Source organism: Lycorma delicatula, chromosome 2, assembly GCF_047948215.1.
Source record: "Lycorma delicatula isolate Av1 chromosome 2, ASM4794821v1, whole genome shotgun sequence".
NCBI lineage: Eukaryota > Metazoa > Arthropoda > Insecta > Hemiptera > Fulgoridae > Lycorma > Lycorma delicatula.
The window spans coordinates 44461400-44483237 of record NC_134456.1 but is presented as its reverse complement, the minus strand read 5'-3'; the positions used below and the strand labels follow the sequence as shown (position 1 = coordinate 44483237).

The following is a 21838-nucleotide window of genomic DNA, read 5'->3' as shown; positions in this document are numbered from 1 at the left end:
TCATTCATGCAACCACAATGTGCCACAGCGAAGCGCGGCGGGTAGAGCTAGTATTATATATATATATAATATATAAAATTATTATATATATATAATATATAAAATTATTATATATATATAATATATAAAATTATTATATATATATTAATTATTAATATATATAAATATAAAAAATATATTTTAAGGGTTTACATTTAGATACAAGGAAAACAACCCAGACCAGGAGAAAATGACTGCCCTGACTACCTAGCATACAATATAGTTTTGTATCACTCACCTTTTTAATAGATTCCTCCTTTTTCTTTGTTGATCTTCTGGGATCTTGCCTAATCAAATATAATTCTGAATCATTTGTATTTAAATCCTGCAAGAAATATATATTTAAAAAAAAATAGTTATTTATTACACATAAATTTTCATTTTATAAAGATTGATTTACATCAATATTAAATCAATCAGAAGTTTCAAGACTACCTCTAGGGCAGTTTATTTTTGCTTTGAAATATAGTCAAAAAGTCACCTGAACATGATGAACAGTTAACAATGTCCTGAAAGGCAATATTGTGCACTGTTAATGACTCGTATTTTTATTATAATTTTTCTGAACGCAATCTTTTCAAGACCCATATTACTCTGTACTAATAAACAAATATAAACCAAACTGATCCACTGTATTTTTAAGAAATATACATTAAATAAGATGATAGTTACCTTATTTTTACATATCTTTACAATTATTACAACTGAAGATGTGGGTTTCCACGAAAACGTTTTTGTAAAGATATGAAAAAATAAGGTGTCATCTTATTTAATGTATATTTCTGTACTTGGGTGAATCAAATTGGTTTTTATTTTTATTATATTATTTACATAAAATAACATAAAAAAAAAAAAATTACTGGAATTTTAAATTATTTCTGTGTGAATTATACAGTTACTTCTTTATCACCCGCAGTCGAATCAATTAGGTGAAAAAAAAAGATTATTAGCAGTTTTTTTTAGAATGCTGATTTTAAATGTCGTTTCAACAGAAAAATGGTACAGTTAAATATATATATTTTAGGTTCATTAATCCATACTTTCTGCAGTTTCATGTTGACTTTATTCAGATATCAAGATTTTTTTAGGCATTCAAGGTTGACATGCTTACAATTAATATAGAACAATTTTTTTTGTTGTAAATATTACTTCTCAAGTTTACCAAAACTTATATATACAGTTTCAACAATGTTAAAGAAGTCAGCATTTTATAAAGATAAAAATCATAAGCTATTATAAAAACAAACACACAAATACTGTACTTGTCAAATGACTTAATAACACATACTCCTACCAGAATAATCAGAAGAACCTTTACAGGATAATTACATAAGTACCTTTATTTGCTCTACATAAAATTACATTTTTCAGTATTAAATTTTAATTTATCCATTGATCTGTCTTTACAATCACATTAAATATTCATTTTAATCCAGATTTAAAAATACAGGAGGTTCTTGGACTTATTTTTTAAATGAATCTTTAATCATCAAGCTTTACTTTACGATCAGATTTAGCTGTTATTTTTATTTTGTAGACAAAGTTATTCACATTGCTTTAATTTTTTTTTTACATAACCAATTTGAAGATATTTAACAACTTTTTTGTTGTCACTGCTTTGTATCGCAATAGTTGTAGTGCAATATAATATACACCTGAATGTTATTCTGATGTTCAAATTCAAATTAATTGGAAAACTTAGGTGTAGTAAACATTGCTGCATTCCAGTCAGTAGAATTCATTCTTAGTAGTAGACTTTTGATATCATTTCTTGGTATTCCTATTTGAGTTTTTCAAGACCCAAAGATCCTGTTTAGCTAATACTTTGAATTTGCAGCTGCAGAAGTAACACCCGACTTGCTGGCTGCAGTTTGGAATGAAATAGACTTCAGGTGAGATGTATATCGCATTACAAATGGAAACCATATTAAACCAAAGTGAATATTGGGTAACAAAGTGTTTTTCTATGAAATGAGACTTCAACCGAATTAGTAAGTTATCTCAATAAATTTTGATACGCATTTAAAGTTGTGAATTCCTTCTTGACTCACCCAGTACTATTGTACAGAACATATATGTTTAATATATTTTATGAATGTGAAATATTTACTAAAAAGAATGATCACTTATTCTTAAAAAATAATATTCACAATCATAAACAAACAGTGGAAGTATATTCTTTTAACTCAAAAAAATATTTCTGCATACAAGAAAGTACTTCATTATGCTGCTATTGATTTTCCACAATTTATTTAAAATAAATTGAAAAAATTTCTTTTATGGAAACAGTATTATCCTGTAGATAAATTTTGAAATTAAAAAAAAAAACCCATGTTTTTTCTGTACTACATTCAATGTGAACTATGTACTCAAAATAATTTTTAATAATAGTCTCTGAATTGTGAATTATTTTGAGGTAATTTTTTATAATTAATGTATCTACCTTAAAATTATTTCATGTGTTTGTATTTAAATAATTATTAAGGCCTGTAACACGTCTATTTCTATCCTATTATTTGTTTTTATATCTATAATTTATCTGATATTGATATAATCTATACTTTTATGTACTGAAAAAATTAATTATCTATTTACCTCAGATATTTTGGTGTAATATTTGGATACAACCTAACAGACGAGAATAAGTACTACATAAAATTAATATATTTAGATAAAAATTTTAATGAAAATGAAATCTACTTACAATAGTTTCACAACTAATAAAAGGAGAAGATCCAAAGGCAATTTTTACACCTTTTCCTACAACTTTTCCAGCAATAATTGGAACGACTTCCGTTTTCTTTTTTGTACTAGATTCATCAGGAGTCACTAGAACAGTTGTTTTCGGTTTTAAGGGTTTACTGCATTGCCTGAAACATGTTAAATAATAGTAATATAATTAAGAGAGCATTTAAGACAGTTAAAAAACCAATGGCAGCATAATCCAGATTAACTACTTTTCAAACTTTTCCTGATTAAAATCAATTAAAAAAAGAATCTTGAAAACTGTTGTGCTGCTATCACGACTTTTAATATCCTCTAAAAGGAACAAAGATTGAAATTTAATATTAATACAGCTATTTTTTGAAATGCATTCTGTTTTTCAGGACAAGGTAAAACCACAACAACATTACTGAAGTGTGTTAGCCATCAGGCTGCCCAGCTTACTTCAATTAAAAAAAGACATACTGTATTACTATTTTTATTATTAAACTCTTTAAAAATTCTTCCTTCAAGAAAAGTTTCAAAATTAGTTGGAAGGGTTTACGGCAGTAAAAGTTAAGGGTGGACGGCAGCATCCAGTTTTTTCAAATAAACAGGGTCTTATTATTCGTCCCCTTGAAACCGCATACCATATACCTATTTTTGTGAGGAATAGGGGAGATTCAAAGAAAATGTGCAGGTTTTCAGTATCCAGAGTCTGGTAGTTCTGACTATTAACATACCCACGCAAAGGTTAAGGTGAAACCATGTTTCATCTGTGAAAACCACTTGATCTAAAATGCCAATGTAGCATCTAATGAAGTTCTTGAACCACTGGCAGTAGTGAACTCTTTTAGAATGAACAGCATTAGTTAGCTCATGAAAACCCTGCATTCGATTCAGATAACATTTAGCAGTGAGGGCTGAACCTAGTGAGATGTATTTTTCTCATCTTCGTTTCCACAGATTTATGAGATCTTGTATGACCTGCGTGGTTAAAACTGACCTGTGTCAAGCATGTTTCTGGTCTAACACCAAACCTGTTTCACAAGACTTTTTAACTAACTTCTGAATAATACTTTCCACTGGTACTTCCTTTTTAAAATTCTCCCTGAACGTTCGCCAATACACAATTTAAGATTTCATCTCTAAATAAGTTTCCACCTGAGTACATGTTCTTCAAAAGTTAATCATATTTTAACAAATAAAAACAAACAATTACACAACCTTGTTCAAAATCCAATGCTTGACACAGCCTGGCAATAATGAAATGTTGCAGACAATAAAGTCCTTCCATCTCCAGCTACAGTCGACCTCTTTTAAGATGTGCACCCTGAATATAAATGTTTTTTATTTTGTAAAAACTATTCTAAACTTAACCTTAACTTAAATATATATTGTAGAAACTAACTAACTATATTGTAGTACAACTAACTTTGTAATACTAAATTTTTGTGTTTGTAGTTATTTTGCTATATAGTTTAACTGACAAACATTTTCTAATCAATAATGCTTCTTTTCAGGTAACAGAACAGACGCCTACCTGATTAAGTTATTTATTTTTAGATGAGTAGTCTAATAACAAAATATAAGAAAATGGGAAATACTTCATAGTTAGATCAAAGTTAAAAAATCATATTAAACAACAAAAGGTTTTTACATGTATGGTGACAGGGTCAAAATTAAATGAATGATGAATAAAAATATAAAAAAGCTTTTAAAGATATAAGTAGAATATTAATATTACTAAGCTAATGCTTTAAACAGTTACACTATTAAGCAATAAAAAATTGCATATACCGCAATAAGAGTATTTACCATGATTGAAATTAGCGTTTTATTTAGTGGGAAGAGAATAATTAATAGAAAACTGCATCTTTGGGTGTAGCAGCAGCAGTAGTAGCAAATGGTTTATTCTCTGCTAGTAGAAATGATATCGCCTAGAATTTGTAAATACTTTTTAAGATTATGCACATGGTCTTTCGTTTTAAATAATCATAAAAAATTCAATTTGTACCTTAAATGCAACATTTAATGCATCAAATTAAATATAAACTCATTAATTTTAATACCACTTACATTATATTAAAAAACAATATTCCTTAAATTATTTGTAATGATTACATAATATTAATTAAAAAAATCTACTCTTTACACAAGAAAAGATTTAGGAATAGTGACCGAGTCACTTGCACTCATTGTCACAAAAATTGGTCAAAACATTACTTAGAAGCATTAAATTATACATAAAATATGTAAAAAAACAATTATTCTGCAACACACAAACATGTAATCTTTAAGAAAATAAGCAAACAAAATACATTAGAGAAGGTAACAGTCACAAAACATCAAATTTTTTTAGTGATTTCATTTTTAAAAACAAGTGAACATTTCATTTAACACGAGAGTTGTTGTTATTCTTCTTCTTTAACTTTCCTTTTGTACCATTAAGCATGTCAACTTAACCATTTCTTATATCCTTTTCAGTCTGTTGCCAGTCTCCTCCCCTTACGATAAATTTCCCTCCTCTCGCTGAGAATTACAGATATGTACTCATCCCAATCCACTCTAAGCAGCCCTCTTCTACGAACTCCCTCGTGTCTTTGCTCTATCACCATTCACAGGTTCTATTTTTGTACAGTGTAACCAAAGCTCTTTTTTTCACTTTCTATACTAACGGGGCTCTTGCTTTACCCAACTTCTTATGGTAGTGTTCCTGATAACACAAGACTATTGTATGGAAATTCTAAAAGGGAAATTAGAATTTGTAGTAAGCTACAGAATTAAGTGCTTCTGGTAAACATTAATATTGAAGAAATAGTAATAACTTTGCAACTAACATTGCGAAGTGATGTTACTCACTACAGTCACAGTTAATGTTGCAGCAACTACAACTTTTACCACTATTAGGGTTAAAATAAATCTAGACTATTAAATAAAGAAGAAAGGGCTTGTTCGGAATAAACAAAAAAACTACCAGATCAATCGCAACCAAATATTTACTCATGTTTCTTGGTATAACTGAGAAGGTTTATAAATATATTTCATCTTAAAAAACATAAACACAGCAATAGAAAAACCATGTTAAAAGATAAATGCTTAACTGCCACCATACATAGTATGTTGACTCTCCACTAGGTGGTGGATATGTTGCGCTCAGGCAACAATCTTTTACGTAATATATTGGCTTATCGTTAGGTGGCGGACATGTTGCGCTAAATTCAGTCTACTCAATCACAATAGTGTAAGCTGGAGATAATCATTAATTATTGATTATCAGACAATTTTATTTCATTTATTTGATATACCTATAGTAGTCTGGTTAATGCAGTTGTATTCGATTTCTCAGGTAATATGATATATTGTTTCTGTAATAGGCGATAAGTATTTGATTATTCAAATTTATTTATCTACCTATTTTGGTGGTATCTGTAAAGTTCTTTTACTAAAATCAGGCTGAAATGGAACAGACGTAATACTGGTAGAAAATGTACAGATTCAAGGTGAATGTCTGCATCACTTTAATATGAGACTGTCGTAGAACATTAGGATCTATATTACGATGCTGTACAAAATAGGAAAGCCACTTTAAAGCTCAGATAAGCTTTTGAATATAATCCTCATTTCGATTATATTAATAGTAAAGATTCACAAATTGGTGGAATGATTAAAATATGCAATTATTGTTTTGCAAAAAAATGGAAACATGAAGAACAACCTGGCAAGTGTTATTCTGATGGGAAAGTTTCACTCCTGTTCTTAAAGAGCTACCAGAACCAATCAACAGTTTAGTTTTCAGATCTCATCCTTTGTCAAAACATTTCCTCAATAATGTTGGAAAATACAACAATTTACTTCAGATGACTTCTTTCAATGCTAAACAAACTGTAAAAGGGAATTTTATGCCTATGTTTAAAATGCAAGGTCAAGTTTACCATCATTTAGGAAATTTATTGCCAGCACCTGGTGTTGATCACCAATATTTATAAATTTACTTCCTTTCTAATGCTGATCAAACTTCTACTAATATTGTTCCAAACTTGAAGAAGGAACTAATAACAGCACACCAGCAAGTTTTGCTGGAACATAATAATTTGATCAGAGAGTTTAAATGTAATAATGACAACACACCTTTGGGTAATGCAGATTTTAAATTAATTTACACAAATTGTGTACCTGTTAATCACCATAGAGGTCGCTATAATGCTCTAACTACTAATGAAGTTGCTATTTTACTGGTTGATGAAGATAAAGGATCTAAAGATATAATCTTATGTTATTGTGACTATCAAATGCAACGTGTCTGAGCTTCATCGCTCTTATGATCCTTTACAATATCCCCTTATGTTTTTGTAGTGTGCTCACTATTCTGTTAAATAATAATGAACAGAATAAAACATTTTCCTGCATGCAATTTTATGTTTCGAGATAACATTGACAATTTTTTGCGTTATTACAGAAGCTTACTTAGTTAATCAATATTGTGTTGACATGAAGGCCAAAATGATTACTGAAAGATTAGCTTTTTATTCATTATAACAAAAAAAAGATTACATGCTGATGATTACATTCATCTTTGAGATACTGTGAAAGACACCAATGTTAATGCTAAGAACATGGGTCAAAGTGCCATACTTCCCTCATCTTTCACTAGTTCACCATGGTATATGCATGAGAGATTTCAAGATGGTATGACATACATGTGTAAACATGGGTATAAAGATTCATAACTTTTACATGCAATCCTGAATGGCCAGAAATAAAAAACAAACTATTCAATGGTCAAAAATCTACTGATAGAAACGATATTATATCCAGAGTTTTCCAGTTGAAAATTAAATAACTCCTAGATCTTATAAACAAAAAAGAAATATTCTGATACAGTCAACTGCTGTCTGCTAAGTATGGTTAATAACTAAAATTGACCTGACGAAATTGATCTTATATCTACTGAACTCCCTGATAATAAAATTTTGATCCAGTATTATATGACACTGTTCGTAAACGTGTGTCACAGACCATGTGGTGATACAAATAGGTCATCACTATGCATGATAAATGGAAAATGTTCACAAAAGTATCCCAAATGTATATTTGCAATACTCAAACTGCAGATGACTGTTACCTGACTTATCACAGAAGAAGTCCAGGGGATGGAGATCATACGACAACTTTAAACATGCAATGTAACATAATTGATAATGATAATAAATGATCATCCCACATTGTCCACTATTGTCATGTTGCTTTAATGCCCACATAAATGTTGAATTTTGCAACTCTGTGCAAGCAATTCGATACATCTGCAAATATATTACCAAACGTTCAGATCAAGCAACTTTTTTGGTTGAAAATCAAAGAGATGAATTGAATCAGTACATTATTAGTTGATAGTTATGTACATCTGAGGCCGACTGGCAATTTTTTGACTTTCCAATACATCTACACTATCCTAATATTGTTTACTTAGCGGTTCACTTAAAAAACTCTCAACATATTTATTTCACCAAACAAAATCTCCAATGATCCTTGAAAGTCCATAGAAGACCACTCATATTACTTCTTTTGAGTTTTGTCAGGCTGTTGACTTATAGGTATAGTTCCTACATACTATACCTATAACAATAACAAGTTTAGTAGAAGAATGCGCGGAACTGACATTGAAGGATTCCCTATAATCAAAAAGGATGCTGCTCTGGGTAGAGAATATAAAATTCATTCAAACCAAAGTGAATGCTTTCATTTGTGTATGTTATTGCATACTGTTAAAGAACCTACATCTTTTAATTACTTGAAAACTGTTTGGTGTGCTACATCAAACATGTAAAGCTGCTTGCGCTGCACTTGGCTATTTGGAAAATGATAATCATTGGAAAGACACGCTTGCTGATGCTTCTATCTGTCAGTCTTTGCCTAAATTGAGAGAATTATTTGCAATAATATTAGTTTTTTGTCATCCTGCCCAACCAATCATATTGTGGGAAATGTTTCAAAAAGATTTTTGCAGATATTTTATATCATAGCTGATGTCAAACCAGTAACATGTTGAGATTACAATTTCAGATGAAATATTAAATAGAGGTCTCACTGAGATTGAATATACTGTTGTTACATTAAGAGAGAAATATTTATGCGATTTTGGTTTACCAACACCAAGCACGTGATAATCAAGAACCTATTAATGCTTATGATATACTGTAAAGATTTTCTTTCGATATTAATGAACAGAAAGAATTTGTAAGAATTAATCTTCCTAAATTAGTACCAGATCAACATCCGGCATTTGATAATATAAATGACAGTGTTGTTAGCAACAACCCAGAGATTTTTTTCTTGGATGTTCCTGGTGCCATTGGGAAAACTTTCTTAATCAATCTGCTTCTTGCTCAAGTTCACTCAAGTAAAAATGTTGCTAGCATCATCAGGAATAGCTGGTATACTTATAAATGGTGAGAAAAATGCACATTCCACTTTTAAGTTACTGTTAAGTGTTGCATGTGGGCAAAAAAATATGTTTGTTCTATTCGTAAAAATGGTCCACTTGGACAAATTTTGCAAGGTGCTAAACTTAAGAGTGTGAGATAAATGCAAAATGAATCATTGCCTGTCATCGTGAGAGGAACTAGGGCCAATGTTGTTCAGGCATGTCTTAAATCATTACCCTTATGGAAAATTGTCCACGCTATTAACTTAAGAACTAATATGAGAGTTCATCTTCGGGGTGGCGATGCTAACTTTCCTTTACAACTAATAAACATTGGACATGGGACTCTTCCTCACAATGATGGTTACATTTCTGTCGAAAACATTGGTACCGTTGTGCATGCAATGGATGATCTTATTTCCAATATTTATCCAGAAATTAGTAAGTTTTTACAAAAACCATACGGGTGGCTTTGCGAAAGATCAATCATAACTCCTTGAAATATTTCTGCATTTGAAATTAATAATACGAATTTAGAAAAAGTTGAAGGGCAAATTAAGGAATATCAATCTGTAGATTCTGAAATCAATACTGAAGATACAGTCCACTATCCTCCAGAATTTTTGAATTCTCTTATCCTTCAGGTTTTCCAGATCAGGGTCTCAATCTTAAAATGGGAGTTTCAATTATTTTACTATAAAACCTTAATCCTCCAAGGTTATGTAATGACACGAGATTGCAAATCAAAGCTGTGTGAAATCACATCATTGAGGCTACTATTTTGATAGGAACAACTCCAGGAGAACTTGCTCTATACCCCATATCCCAATGATCCCAACAACAGGCCTTTCAATTCAAGAGGTTGCAATTCCCTATAAAACCTTTGTTTGCTATAATAATCAATAAAGCGCAAGGCCAGACATTGGTATTGATTTACAATCAGATTGTTTTTCTCATGGACAATTATATGTTGGACTAGACTTTCCAGAACTGGTAATTCAGAAAGTCAGTATATTCTGATACCAGAAAACCAAAACGCCACAAAAAATAACATATACCCAGAAGTTATATCAATCTAATACCATTAGAAAATGGGTTGGCTACATTATAATCTCAGGCAACGCCATGACAGGGGGGGAGTTGCTACACACACACACACACACACATATATATATATATATATATATATATATAAAACATGTATGAGTGATCCCAGCAAAAACTATTGAAGATAAATTGATGAAAATTTGTATACCTTTCTCCTTATGGTGTAAGTGCATACTAAGAAAATCCACTTTGAAATTCCGAGTTTTATCGGTTAAAATGGAGTAATAAAGAAATTTTTTTTTCTCGATACCCAGACATAGATATTAATTTTTTGGTTTGGTAATCTTAATACAAAAAAATTTATTTATACACTTTTTGAAATCCAGAGATTAAAATTGTTAAAATGGATTTTTGATTATTTTTTTAAACCTGTTACTTTATTAGTTTATCAGTAACAAATGAAGATATCAAACTGATTTTTGGCAAGTTAATCTTCATGTCCATAAACCAATTTCTATATCTTGAAAGGGGATTATGAAAGGTAAAACAAATTTTGAACAATAATTGTAAATTTTCCCAATCCCAACTGCAGTAAACTACATATTCTGTAGTTTTAGGCTTGCAAATACTCTTCAGAAAAATATTTAAACACCATTTTAGGGTATTTTCAACTGCAATTTTTTTGAGGGGTGCGAAGATATATGGTGCTGTGGCTCAACCAACATAGCCACTGCCAACATAATTGTATGTCTGACTGGCTGCACCTATCTCCGGTTATTTAAATAAAGAACATAAAATAAAAGAATTGACTGCTACAAGAAATGCAAGTAACCATATAGCGCAAGCAAAGCTGTGATGGGGAGCTAGTATAAAAATAAAACTGAATAAATGGAAAAAGAAAGCAGCAGGATGGATCACAGTAGATACAAAATAGTTATTATAACATTGTGGTGTTCTAATAAAAAAAAAAAAAATCGGTTATTTTTCAGAACCTAAAAAGATAATCAGATTTCAGATGTGAAATAGTTACAACTCAGTTCAAAGGTCAGGTTCTCAGATCATGGGTAGATAAAAAAAAGCAGATGATCATTAAAGAAATTGATCCACTTCAAAAAGTCATTTATAAACATTCTGATGAAATTTACCATTTTTCTTTTTTTATATAATAATAAGTACAAACATAACTAACAGTTACTGCCTTAATTACAGTTTAATATACATACATGTAATAACAAAGATAATATTATACCTTATAGAAGTTTATTTCATTACCAATAATGAGGAATTAAACTAATTAAATCTAAATTCAGTTGAAGAGTACAATTTGTTTCAACCAAACACGCACAATTATTTATTAAAGAAATTTTTTTAAATTTTATTACAAATCAACTAAAAATAATAAATCAAATTAAATTTCATAGTTCTAATTCTAAAGAAAAATAATTCACTTACCCATTAAGCTGAAGAGAATATACACTAAGGCTACCTCTCTTACAAACAGCTACAAATGTTACCAAGCCATTGGAACTGATATTACTTGAAATACCAGATGGCACATCAGGTAATGTAAACATTGCTACTGGTTTATTAAGGTTAGTATTTGTTATATTCCTAAAGAGAAGAAATTGTATAAATAAAATTAAAACCAAACATAAAGATTAAAAAACAACATAACACAAAACAAAAAACTTGTATATTTTTTAATGTCTATTATCTAAATGTAGATCAAAGTTTTGATTTTAAAATACTTAAATCAGTATCTTAAAATATTCATTACCATTTAGTCAGGGAGGTAAATCATTGGTTTTTCAAATAATATTAAACATACAAGGGCGCTACTTCAATATCTTATGAGGATATATGTACCGTAATATGTACCATGAAAGATGTCAAATTTAAACAAACCATTGTAAAAGGAATCTGCAGTCAATTTTGAGTAAAACTGAGAAAGAAATTTTAATTATCATTGTTTTATTATTATTACTGACATGGAATGGAGAAATTCAATTTTAAATACACATACCCACGGAAAAACGTTTTAAAGTTATATTCAAATTTCTGCCAAATATTATAAAACCTTTTTATGTCCAATATTACAATCAAATGATAATTTTTCAGTTCCATAATTGAGCAATTCTAAATCGAGAAGCCTTATTAACAACTTATCAGGCTGTCCCACCCACTAGCACTCGAAATCAGGACTACACTGGTCATGTTGTATCTTTCCTAATATGTGCTGAAGTAAAGAATGTGTTTCATCACAATAAAAAAAAAATTATACGTGGACTTACTTTATTCCATTCTTGACTAAAATAGCTATTACTTGGGGAATGACTCATTAGTTAGAAAATATTTTATCTAAAAATACATAATTTTAGTGAGGAAAATGAAATAAGATCAGTTACTAGGCAAATAGTGAATACTTTAGAATTTTTTTTATACATTTCTTAAGTGCAGTTATGTTAATTGAAAAATAGTAAAAAAAGGGGTTAATTTTCTTTAGTTTCTTGAAGATGATTTCAATAATGAAGTAAATATGTACAGATTTAAATACTTTTTTCAAACATTTATTAATTTTCAAACTCATCAGCAATGATATTCTACAAAGTTGTGGTGGAGTAGGTGAGATTGGTATAATAATTAATATCAAATTACAAATTCTTTTTCATATTATACACTGTTCTAAAATTAAATGTTTTTATTCCCATCTAATGGAAGCATCACGTTTAAAGTAAACAAAACTGCAAGGGACTATTTCAAACTAAAATATAACCACATTTTGATAATAAATTCTGTATTTCCTTGGTCTACACAATGTTATTGTAGTGGAGTTAATGTAATGAGTATTACAATTCTTTAATCATTAAATTATCAAAATGCCATTACGCATGACTTACTATTAAACTGTCAAATTTTGATTTAAAATTAACATTTTTTTTTTTGAAATGTTATTCATCAGAATGTTAGCTTCTTCTGACGCCATTTTCTACTGTTAATGTATTAAAAAAATTCCCTTTATTAACCATGATTTTTTATTTACTAATAAAAAGACAAATTTTTCTAATTTGCTTCTCTGTGTAACAATATCCTATAGGGCAACTACTAGTACGAATGTTTATTTCCCACTCATTCCATGAAAAGCAATTGGTAGAACAAAGGTAACTAAAAAAAAAAATAGTAAATAGCTGAAAATCACTCAGAATGAAGATATGACAGCAATATTTCATGATAATGAGGTTGCTTTAGCTTACCTAACGACCAACACAAATTAAAAGATATACAAAGTATCTTGGTATCAGCAAAATTTTTCAAAGTTTAAAAATGCAGATAAAATCTGAAATACTACACAATGTAAATCACACACAATAATTAACTTTTTCAAAAATATGAAGAAAAAAGACTAAAATAAAAGACTAAAGAAAGGTTTTCAAACACAGAGCAAAAGCAGCAGCAGAAATAATGTTCACATGGATAGGAGTACTCCTGTAATTTGAGCAAGCTAAAAACAATTCAGGGATACAAATTCCCAGAACCAATATAATTTCACTTAGCATATTGCAAAAGTTACTTGATCTTACCATACAGGGATTATTCAGAAATAAAAAACTATTGGCTACCTAACAAATGTATACTTTTATATGCAATTTTAGTGACACTAAACAACTTGAATCAAACGGCATCCAGTTTTCTTACCTTTGCTTATTTACAGAAACCAGTTTATTAAATGTGGGCTTGGCCATTGGTACTTAATCCTTACTTCAAATTATTCAATTTTTCAAAGATATTTCAGTGTTCTGCAACTATAAGCTATAAGAATTTTCTTCTGCCTTACTACTCAGGACCCAAAAGAAGTGTAAAAAGAAATTGATAAATAAAAACTAAATCTTAAGTTTACAAATACAACCAAAAGATGTCCAACTGTTATAATCTCAGTAAGTAATTTTAAAATTTTAACATAAAATTAACACAATTAAAATTTCTAAACAACCACAAAGTTACTCAATGTAAAACCAATTTTTCCTGTGGAGAAATTAGAAGTATACAATCAGCCTAAACCATTTCTAGCCCTTGAGAAAAGATGATATACTACTTTAGACAATTTCAACACAGATAAACAAGCAAATTTATTATATTTGCCCAATCTGATAATTAGAAGTTCTCTAAAAAATGAGAAGTAATGAAACATGCCTCTAATAATTCATGATACCAGAACAAATGAAGAAAAGCCAAAAGACTGCTCTTAAGCTGTGAATGTTCTTAAAAAAAAAACATATTTTAACTAAATGGAAATTTGTTATTTAAATGTCGTTCAAAAAAATTTAAATCGATGTAAGTAAAATTTATAAATGTACGAGGTCTGTTCAGAAAATAACTGAACTTTATTATTAATTTTACAGATTCTTGGTCCTTATTCCCATCAACGAACTCACCTCCCATATTTACACACTTTTCCCAGTGGTGTTTCCACTTTGCGAAGCAGTTCTGGAGAGCTTCATTTAAAATGGCCTTTTAGGTCCATGATGAATTTGGTTTAATGTCATCATTAGTCTCAAAATGGAGTCCTTTCATCACTGATTTTAATTTCGAAAATAAAAAAAAAATCACAAGCCCAGATCTGGTGAGTAGGGTGGCTGAGGGAGGACAGTCACCTATTTTTTGGCAAAAAAAAACTGATGAATTGACAAAGCTGAGTGTGTGGGCGCATTGTTGAGGTGAAGGAACAATGATTTAATGAGTTGTCTTACCATACCTCTGGTCTCTATTTGTGGATTTTTTCATGTAACAGTTGCAAAATGCTTTAATAGTATGGAAGGTTCACTGTTTCACCTTGAGGCAAGAATTTAAAATGCACAATTCCAGTAAAATCAAAAATAACAGACAGTATAACTTTGACATTGGATCAAGACTGACATGCTTTCTGGGAGCATGGACATCCTTTGCCAATCCACTGTGATAAATTCATGACTCAATGTCATAGCTGTAAACCCAGCTTCCACCCTCCATTACGATCCTTCGCATGAATGTTTCATCGTCATCGGCTTGTACAAGAAGTTGCCAACAAACATCCACTCAATATTCTTCTTGCTGTTTGGTCGTAAAGTGAGGAACAAACTTTGCTGCAACTCGATGCATGTTGAATTTTTCAGTCAAAATATCATGGCATGATCCAATCAAGATACTAACCTCTTCTGTACGTTCTCTGACAGTCAATCAGCTATTTGCACGGATTGTTGATTTTCTGAATGCAGGTATCATATGTTGAAGTCAATTTGTTGATATCAATTAGTGCCAATCATGGTATCAATCAGTTAAAGGCCTTCCTGTTCGAGAGTTATTTTCAATCGACTGACAATCACTTTTAAATCATAAAAACCATTCGTAACCATTGCTTACGACTCAGAGCAATCATCTCTGTAACCTTATTCCAAAAGTTGAAATGTTTCTGTGAGTTTTCCTCAGTTTCATGCAAAATTTAACCTATCGTTGCTCGTGAAGATTGCACATTACAAAAGTTGCTACTAATACTTAAACATATTGCACTCAAATAGCAATAAGAAAAAAACTAAATGATATCAACAAGCTGACAACATGTGGTTACAGAGGAGGTTATGCGGAACACAATACTGCCAAACCGCATGTCACTAAATATCTCAATTGTGATGTAATTAAATATGTTTGGTTATTTTCTGAACAGACCTCATGTGTGTATATATATAAAATATTTTAACTGCAAGCATATGTACACAATAACATCTTTGTTACGCTATCTTTAGAGGTTTATTTATATCAAAATATCTAATAAATGGACAGACAATTTTTTGATAAAAATAAATACTTCATCAATTTGTAATTCTATTGATACAGAATTGACTAAATTCCATTGCTATGCTTTGATGGATTGTAGTTAGCAACAGCAATAACAAAAAATAATACATTTTAGTTTTAAATAATTATATTATTTCCTTTTAAGAATACATTAAAATGAAATATTCTATTTACTAATTTAAAATACAATAGTTACAAAATGATTATTTTCCTTTCTTGAATTTTCAAGGTTGACTACCACAATTCTTTGGGAGACCACCACTTAGCAGCATATTAATTGTCATAATACTGATCTGGTATTATCTTAAATCAATTATCTTAAAATTACAACAGAGAGTAGCTTACCATACATTGACTAAACGCTCTTCAGCAGCAGCACTGAATACATATTTTTCACCAGCAGGAGAAACACCCATGGATAAACCAATTATATTTGATTTGTGACCTTCAAATTTCCTTAAAATAGTATGAGTTTCAACATTCCAACATAAAACTGTTGATGATAATGATGTTAATAATATACTATTATCATCAGATATAAGCATATTACAAACATTTCCATTGCACTTCCATTTTCTGAAATAAATAAAACAAATATTCAATATAGTTTACTGATGTACCATTTAAACAAGCAGTATGTCTAACTACTTAACTTCAAAGTTATCAGTGACCAGATTAAATTAATTATAATACAGTTAGTCAACTACAAACCAGAATTTTGTTTTTAACATTTACTATAGAATTAAAATATAAAACATATTATTGCTTTTCTACATAGTCTCCTTGAAGTTTTTATACATTTTTTTTTATATGGAGAGCTTGTGATCCCTTCAAAAAAAGCTTTTCTAGATGTCACAAGCCATTTGTACAACAAACCTCTCTGGAGGTGTTGTACAAATTTTGCTCTGGAATTGATACTCCCAGTGTGCCTCCTACAATGAACCATAAAAAAATAAATCAAAGGGGGATAAATCTAGACAGCATGGTGAATAGTAAGGTTTACCAGAAACTTTTGTTCAGTTTACCTTGAGTGCTAATGGCTGTGAGAGAAGACTGGCAATGTTGTGATTGCCAGATTGACTGATGGCATATTTAATTCATATAGGTGCCTTTCACTTTGTCCAAGAGTGTGCAGAAGTACACAGTATTTACAGTGCAATATTCATGGAGAAAATCTATGAGCAATGAACCTTTCTAGTCTCAAAAGATGGACATATTTTTATCTTTAGAGGATAAGACTCTTTATTTCTGTCACTCCGTTCTTGCAGATTTTGGCACAAGAGTGAAGTGATGAATTTATATTGAGCTATGGGTTGAGAACCAATATTGAGATATGGGTTTGCCTAGAATGTAACTATTCAACACAAATTTTTTTTCTCTTGTTGAAATTGATTCAGGGGCATTTGGCAAATTTCCTATCAAACCTGTTTGAGTAAAAAATTTTGAAACCAACCTTTCATACTTAGCAGAACCTAAGGTGCTTCATAATGAAATGGGCACATCCATGACAGATAACCACTTTTGAAGCAATTTGCATCATCATATCCCCAAATTCTGGATACAATCTAGTCAACATTTTGGGGGATTTGACTCCCATTATTTGTGAGAAACTTCATATGTTGCACAACTGATTATAAAATGTCTTTCTCTGTCATGATGCATAGACCAGAAAGATAGAAATGCTAAGATGACTGGAGGATCCATTCCCTCTTCATATCACCACCACAAATACCCTCTGCACATACCTGCTTATGTTTGTATCTTTAATGTGTGAGTTTGTTATCTACTGTAACAGTCTTCACCTTGCCATTTTGCTTAAAGTGTTTCATGCAATCAATAAAGTCGGAAGTAGTAACAACAGAGGTGAAGGACAGTTGATTATATGTTTCTTTAACAGCAGAATCTGCATGTTCATTACCCAAAATTCCCACATGGCTAGGGATCCGGCAAAAACTCACTTGTGTGTTGCGATGGTTCAACTCAGCGATTGCATTATAGATTTCGGTGACAATTAGATGTCTAGAATACAAATCTTCTAAAGCTTGAAATGCCCTGCATGAGTTGCTGCTACAAATAAGGATATGCCAATAGTATGGGTTAATGACATTCAAAGTGTTTTTGATTATGTACAGTTCAGCAGTGAAGAGAATTGTAACACTAGGTAGACCAAACATATAGATTCTGACAATAACAACAAATGCGCTTCCAACAATACCATTTTGTTTCGAGCCATCTGAGTATACTGCTAAGTCTGGGTTTGTTTTTGAGAGAAATTGATAAACATTTGCTGAAAGACAAAAGGAGTTGTTGATTTTTTATTGTATATGGTAAAGTCAAAATTAAAATTTACAGGTTTGATTCTTCATGGAGAATATGAATACGGACAAGATGGAAAAACAGAAGGCGTGTCAAAATCTAAAAGGTGTAGTAAATGCCAGGTACAAACATCTGTCGTGTTGTATAACATAGATGTTCCTCATACCTTTGTAAATGAGAATTCACAAGGACTATATTAAAAACTGGATGATTCGGTTGTCGTTTAAGATAGGCAAAGTAAGATGCTAGAAACTCGTCTTGTTTATCCCAAAGTGATAGCTCACCAAAATCATCAAGTATGCTTGTACCAGGACTTGATCTAAAATCACCTGTAGCAAGTCGAAAGAACACATGACTTACATTAAGCATTGTATGACATGTAGAAGAGTAGGGACAAAAACAATCAAACAGGAACAAACTAAGGAATAATAAAAACGCACCATATATGATCGATCGGCTCCTGAACTGGTGTTGCTAAAGACTCGCAGAATATCTAGAAGTTTGGAACATACTGTTTTTAATTGTTTGATGTATTTGACCCACATAAGACAGCTATCAAAAAACAATCCTAAAAATTTAACATCAGGAGAAATAGTAATTGGCTCTCCCACTTAGTAGACTTGTGGAATAAAAGGGTTTTGCAAGCAAGAGAAAAACCATTATAAAAACACAAAAGGTGTTGCAGTGCCAAATTGGGAAGGTGTAACAGCATACAGAGACAAATGTTGTCAGGTCCACAGGTGTCAAGCGAGGTTTTTAGTGCATGCAACAACTCACTGAATGCAAAGGAAGCATTTAATTCTCAACCAAATCACAAACATTTAATGACACTATTTCCATATGTATCTTATACCTCTGAAATTCATTAGTATATGATGAAGTGAGAGATGGAAACAATCTGCCAAGTTAGTGGCAACTGCAGAAGATGATGTAAGAAGTTCTGCTCAATAAGTCTGAGAACAGAATGTTTCTATAATCTGTAAACTTTCACAAAGCTTCTTTCAAACAGCAGACTTATAAGAGTAGTATGTGTGATAGTGCCTATGCAAATCATTCATGACTTTCTCCTAGCATCTAACAACACCCAATGACATACCACTCTAGCCTTATGATACAAATTCAGATTTTCATTTGTAGGTTTGTGGTTAAATTTATGCAGTGCCTACCATCGTTTCCTAATCGCATTTTGGCAATCATCATTCCACCAAGTAGGACAATGTACCAGATAATGACATAAATGTGCATGACCCATCATTCAGCAGACAGAGGTCCCCAGTCTTGTCTCATACTCTGTTTAACATACTTCCTCAAAAGGAGAAGACTCATGAACCCCATGAGATATCATGGGATTAAAGTCTCCTACTAATGACGGATATATATTTATATGAGAAGATTGGATACATCTAAACATTGAACTTGGAATTTCAGTGAGAGATACAAATTGCAGATATGTAATTTGAAGGGCTCCTATATATCATGAGACCTTGATGATGGTAAGGGGGCTTGAGTGCTGTGATACAGAGTAGCGCTAGACTGAAGGTGCAACCATATCGGAGAGGTATCAGCAGAGAGCACAGAATAAGGAATGACTCCTGAAAGAAGGCAGCAGCTCTTTTAGTAGTTGTTAAGGTTGAATGTCAGGAGGATTTAAACAGCCATATCAACATCACTCAATCTTCTGAGTACTGCACGGCTGAAAGCAATGGAAAATTACAGATGTTTTTTTTTTTAAATGTAGTTCTGCATTTTTGTGTAACAAAGATGGAGTCACCTTCTGCGGTAAAATATTCTGGAGGTAAACTAGTCCCCTGTTCAGATTACCTATTAAAATATTAAACCTATTAAAATCAAAACCTAAGCTGACAATGATTGTTAATGTCTATGACAAGCATCCAAGAGTGGTTGCTTTCCAATTAAAAAAAAAAAAAAATTGAAACTTACCCACTTGTTTCATATATGTCTCAGGTCCTTAAAACTAATTTATTTAAGTACCTGTGGCGACCATTTCTGTTATCGCGTGCACACCTATTTCTGTGATTGAAAGGATTTATGGAAAAATTCCTAACAAAAAAAACTACTGGTCTTGGAAGGATGAAACAAAAAGCAGTTTATTATAAGTATAATAATTTATATTTTCTCAAGATAAAAGATTGGTCGAGTGGTTTATTTACCTATCTTTCTTCTTTCTATAAGAGAATTACCAATAAAGTTGAACATAAAAGTGACTGAATGTAGAAAGGAAAGAGATGTAAGGTCATCAAACAGTTGTCCTTTAGTCACCTTTTACTTTGACACTGTGGGCCTTGATTCTTTCCACCACTCAATTGAATGAACTCCTGAATCCATAGTGGGTGCCCCTTACAGTTCTGATCTTCTGCCCAGAGACTACCATCTCTTCTACACCTCAAAAACTGGCATATGTCTCAACAATTCAAAAGAAGTGAAAAGTTGAAAATCTCAGCACAAAAGTGGCCACAATCCCAGGTGGCAGAATTTTATGCAGTGGGTTTGAAGAAGCTTGTTTCACATAAAAAGCATTTGGAACAAAATGGTTATTATGTAGAAAAATGAAGTAAATAGGTAGGTATTTGAAATCATTAATACATTTTTCTGTTTTTCAACTGCTCTCATTTTGTTACCAATTAGTCCTTACTTTTAAATTGCACCTCGTATGTTAAAATATTTACTGAATTGGATTTTTTTTTAATCTTTGAAATAACGTGGTTAGCCTAATGCAGGTATAACTAATGTCTGCAGATGGCTGCTTTATATATATTATGAAATTATTTTTAAAAATCATGGACTACAATTGTATTTTAATACAACATAAAACGAAGTTGTCATAAATAAAACGAATGTTAAGTAATAGAAATGAGGTTTCATCCATAAAAACCTAACTTGACTAAACAAAAAATTGGTTTAAATTACAAAGCTCAAAATTTATTATAGTATATTCAATTAACTAGAAATATAGCTCATTTTTGGGACATAATGATGAGAAAGAACATTCCATTCTCATCACTAATGTGCATTATATTCTGGACACGAGATCTCATAAAATATCTGAACTGTCACAACTTCATCCAATAATTGTATCAATAATGAACATCCCAACCCCCGTAGGGGAAGACACCTGCTTTGTGATGATTCCAATCACCCCCCCCCCCCTTGTTCATATCCCTGATGGGCTTTAACGGAGGTTGTCTTTAGCCTTCTAACTGATTACATCTCACAGTAATTAGCCAGACCTTGTTGGGATGCCACCAATGTAAATGCCTCGGTAGCCATTTACATGAGTGAATTATGACTCAGTCTTCACCTTTGTTGTAGGCTTCTTTTGGACATCTTGACTGTCTTACTTCATTGTTCTCTGAACTAGCTAACTGAGTTCACAGAAGCACGAACCCCGCACTTAGTTCTAAATATTAAGTGAAATATTAATGAGTAAATGTCTCATACTATTCGAGGCAAATTAATAATATA

General features: G+C 31.1%; 1 protein-coding gene across 1 annotated transcript in view; it reads right to left on the bottom strand.

The window, feature by feature from the left end:
• The window catches only part of LOC142318769 (WD repeat-containing protein 43), a 53029-nt gene that overhangs the window by 21319 nt on the left and 9872 nt on the right, over window positions 1–21838 (bottom strand). The window contains exons 3-6 of the mRNA XM_075355221.1: window positions 16385–16615; window positions 11666–11824; window positions 2744–2909; window positions 278–364 (exon numbers count right to left, since the gene is read on the bottom strand). Of these exons, the coding sequence (XP_075211336.1) occupies window positions 278–364; window positions 2744–2909; window positions 11666–11824; window positions 16385–16615 (643 nt within the window). The remainder of the gene's footprint in view (window positions 1–277; window positions 365–2743; window positions 2910–11665; window positions 11825–16384; window positions 16616–21838) is intronic.